The sequence below is a fragment of the Entelurus aequoreus genome, linkage group LG14 (genome assembly GCF_033978785.1).
Source record: "Entelurus aequoreus isolate RoL-2023_Sb linkage group LG14, RoL_Eaeq_v1.1, whole genome shotgun sequence".
NCBI classification, from domain to species: Eukaryota; Metazoa; Chordata; class Actinopteri; order Syngnathiformes; family Syngnathidae; genus Entelurus; species Entelurus aequoreus.
In genome coordinates this window covers 63,193,619-63,196,118 of record NC_084744.1, presented here as the reverse complement: position 1 = coordinate 63,196,118, position 2,500 = coordinate 63,193,619, and the positions used below count along the sequence as shown (strand labels likewise).

Below are 2,500 nucleotides of genomic sequence, written 5' to 3'. Positions count from 1 at the left end.
TTTTTTGGGACGTTTTTATATTATCCACAAAGTTCAATGAGTGTTTTGTGTTTGTTTAATTTTTGTAATTGTTGTTTTTTGTTTTTGTTTTTCTGCACCATGACTAGGGAATGTTGTTTGGATTGGGTCCTACAAATAAATTCTGTTCTTTGTCAACATTTAAGTACAATTTATGACAGTTACTTTCATTGGCCATATGTTTTTATATTATCCACAAAGTTCAATGAGTGTTTTGTGTTTGTTTAATTTTTGTAATTGTTGTTTTTTGTTTTTGTTTTTCTGCACCATGACTAGGGAAGGTTGTTTGGATTGGGTCCTACAAGTAAATGCTGTTCTTCGACAACATGTAAGTACAATTTATGACAGTTACTTTCATTGGCCACTTCACAACAAGCCAGCTTATGACTGCAAGTTTTCCCATCATCCCTTGTAATGGATTTAAATGTGTGTAATGTTGACATATATATATATATATATATATATATATATATATATATATATATATATATATATATATATATATATATATATATATATATATATTTTATTTTTTAAATTTATTTATTTATTTATTTATTTATTTATTTATTTATTTATTTATTTATTTTTTATTTTATTTTTTTGGGACGTTTTTATATTATCCACAAAGTTCAATGAGTGTTTTGTGTTTGTTTAATTTTTGTAATTGTTGTTTTTTGTTTTTGTTTTTCTGCACCATGACTAGGGAAGGTTGTTTGGATTGGGTCCTACAAGTAAATGCTGTTCTTCGACAACATGTAAGTACAATTTATGACAGTTACTTTCATTGGCCACTTCACAACAAGCCAGTTTATGACTGCAAGTTTTCCCATCATCCCTTGTAATGGATTTAAATAGATAGATAGTACTTTATTGATTCCTTCAGGAGAGTTCCCTCAGGAAAATTTAAATGTGTGTAATGTTGACATATATATATATATATTTTTTAATTTTTTTATTTTTTTTGGGACGTTTTTATATTATCCACAAAATTCAATGAGTGTTTTGTGTTAGATTAATTTTTGTAATGGTTGTTTTTTTTTTTGTTTTTTTTTTTCTGCACCCTGACTAGGGAAGGTTGTTTGGATTGAGTCCTACAAGTAAATTCTGTTCTTCGTCAACATTTAAGTACAATTTATGACAGCTACTTTCATTGACCATATGTTTTTATATTATCCACAAAAATCAATGAGTGTTTTGTGTTTGTTTAATTATTTATTTATTTTTTTCGGCACCATGACTAGGGAAGGTTGTTTGGATTGGGTCCTACAAGTAAATTCTGTTCTTCGTCAACATTTAAGTACAATTTATGACAGTTACTTTCATTGGCCATATGTTTTTATATTATCCACAAAAATCAATGAGTGTTTTGTGTTTGTTTAATTTTTATTTATTTTTTTCTGCACCCTGACTAGGGAAGGTTGTTTGGATTGGGTCCTACAAGTAAAATTCTGTTCTTCGTCAACATTTAAGTACAATTTATGACAGTTACTTTCATTGGCCATATGTTTTTATATTATCCACAAAAATCAATGAGTGTTTTGTGTTTGTTTAATTTTTGTAATTGTTGTTTTTTGTTTTTGTTTTTTCTGCACCATGACTAGGGAAGGTTGTTTGGATTGGGTCCTACAAGTAAATGCTGTTCTTCGTCAACATGTAAGTATAATTTATGACAGTTACTTTCATTGGCCACCAGATGGCAACAAATTGGTAGCAGTCAGTCCACTAGATAGTAATATATAATGTGGATATACCGCTCCTGAATAGCTTGTTTATTGTTTATTGAACTCATCTGGCGGGCCAAATTCCAGGAATTTGGGGAAAACCGGGAATTTTTGTGGAAGGAGTAGTCGCCAAATAGTCGTCAAAAAAGGGTTTGGAAAAAAAGGAATTCTGGGAATTCCTGGGATTTTTTTTAACAAATTGTGCTGAACAAAAAAAAAAATACTATTGTAACACGTGCAGCATGTGGCTTGGCATCGTTTTGCTGAAATAAGCAGGGGCGTCCATGGTAACGTTGCTCGGATGGCAACATACGTCGCGCCAAAACCTGTATGGACTCCGAGATGGACGTCTGCTAGGCGCCCGTAAAAAAAAAAGTAAAAGATTGAGGGGCCTACCTGAGGCACATGCTGGCTAGTCGCTCGATCTCCGTCTCCATGTGCTCCTGGAGCTCCCCGGGCCTGAGCAGCACCTGGCAGATGGGACAAATGGGAGCCTGGCTGTCGTACAGCGACATCTTCTTTTTGCCTGCAACGGGAAGGAACGTGGCGTTTATAAACAAGCATCAAACCACAAAGCAGTGTTTTTGGGGGCCACATTGCCAGAAAAGTAAGGACCCTCCTTTCCGACTCTTTGAACCCTGCGGCTTATGAAACGGTGCGGCTTATGTGTGGATTATTTTCACTGACAACCGTAACACAATAGTTAAAAAAAACAAGCAAATACACCGAAAAGGCGGTTTATTGTTTGCGCTACGGCG

General features: G+C 33.7%; 1 protein-coding gene across 2 annotated transcripts in view; it reads right to left on the bottom strand.

Moving 5' to 3' along the window:
* The window catches only part of rnf220a (ring finger protein 220a), a 390,449-nt gene that overhangs the window by 92,385 nt on the left and 295,564 nt on the right, over positions 1-2,500 (bottom strand). For both annotated transcript variants that reach the window (XM_062070417.1, XM_062070416.1), the window contains exon 2: positions 2,139-2,268. In XM_062070417.1, coding sequence (XP_061926401.1) covers positions 2,139-2,268 — 130 coding nt within the window. The remainder of the gene's footprint in view (positions 1-2,138; positions 2,269-2,500) is intronic.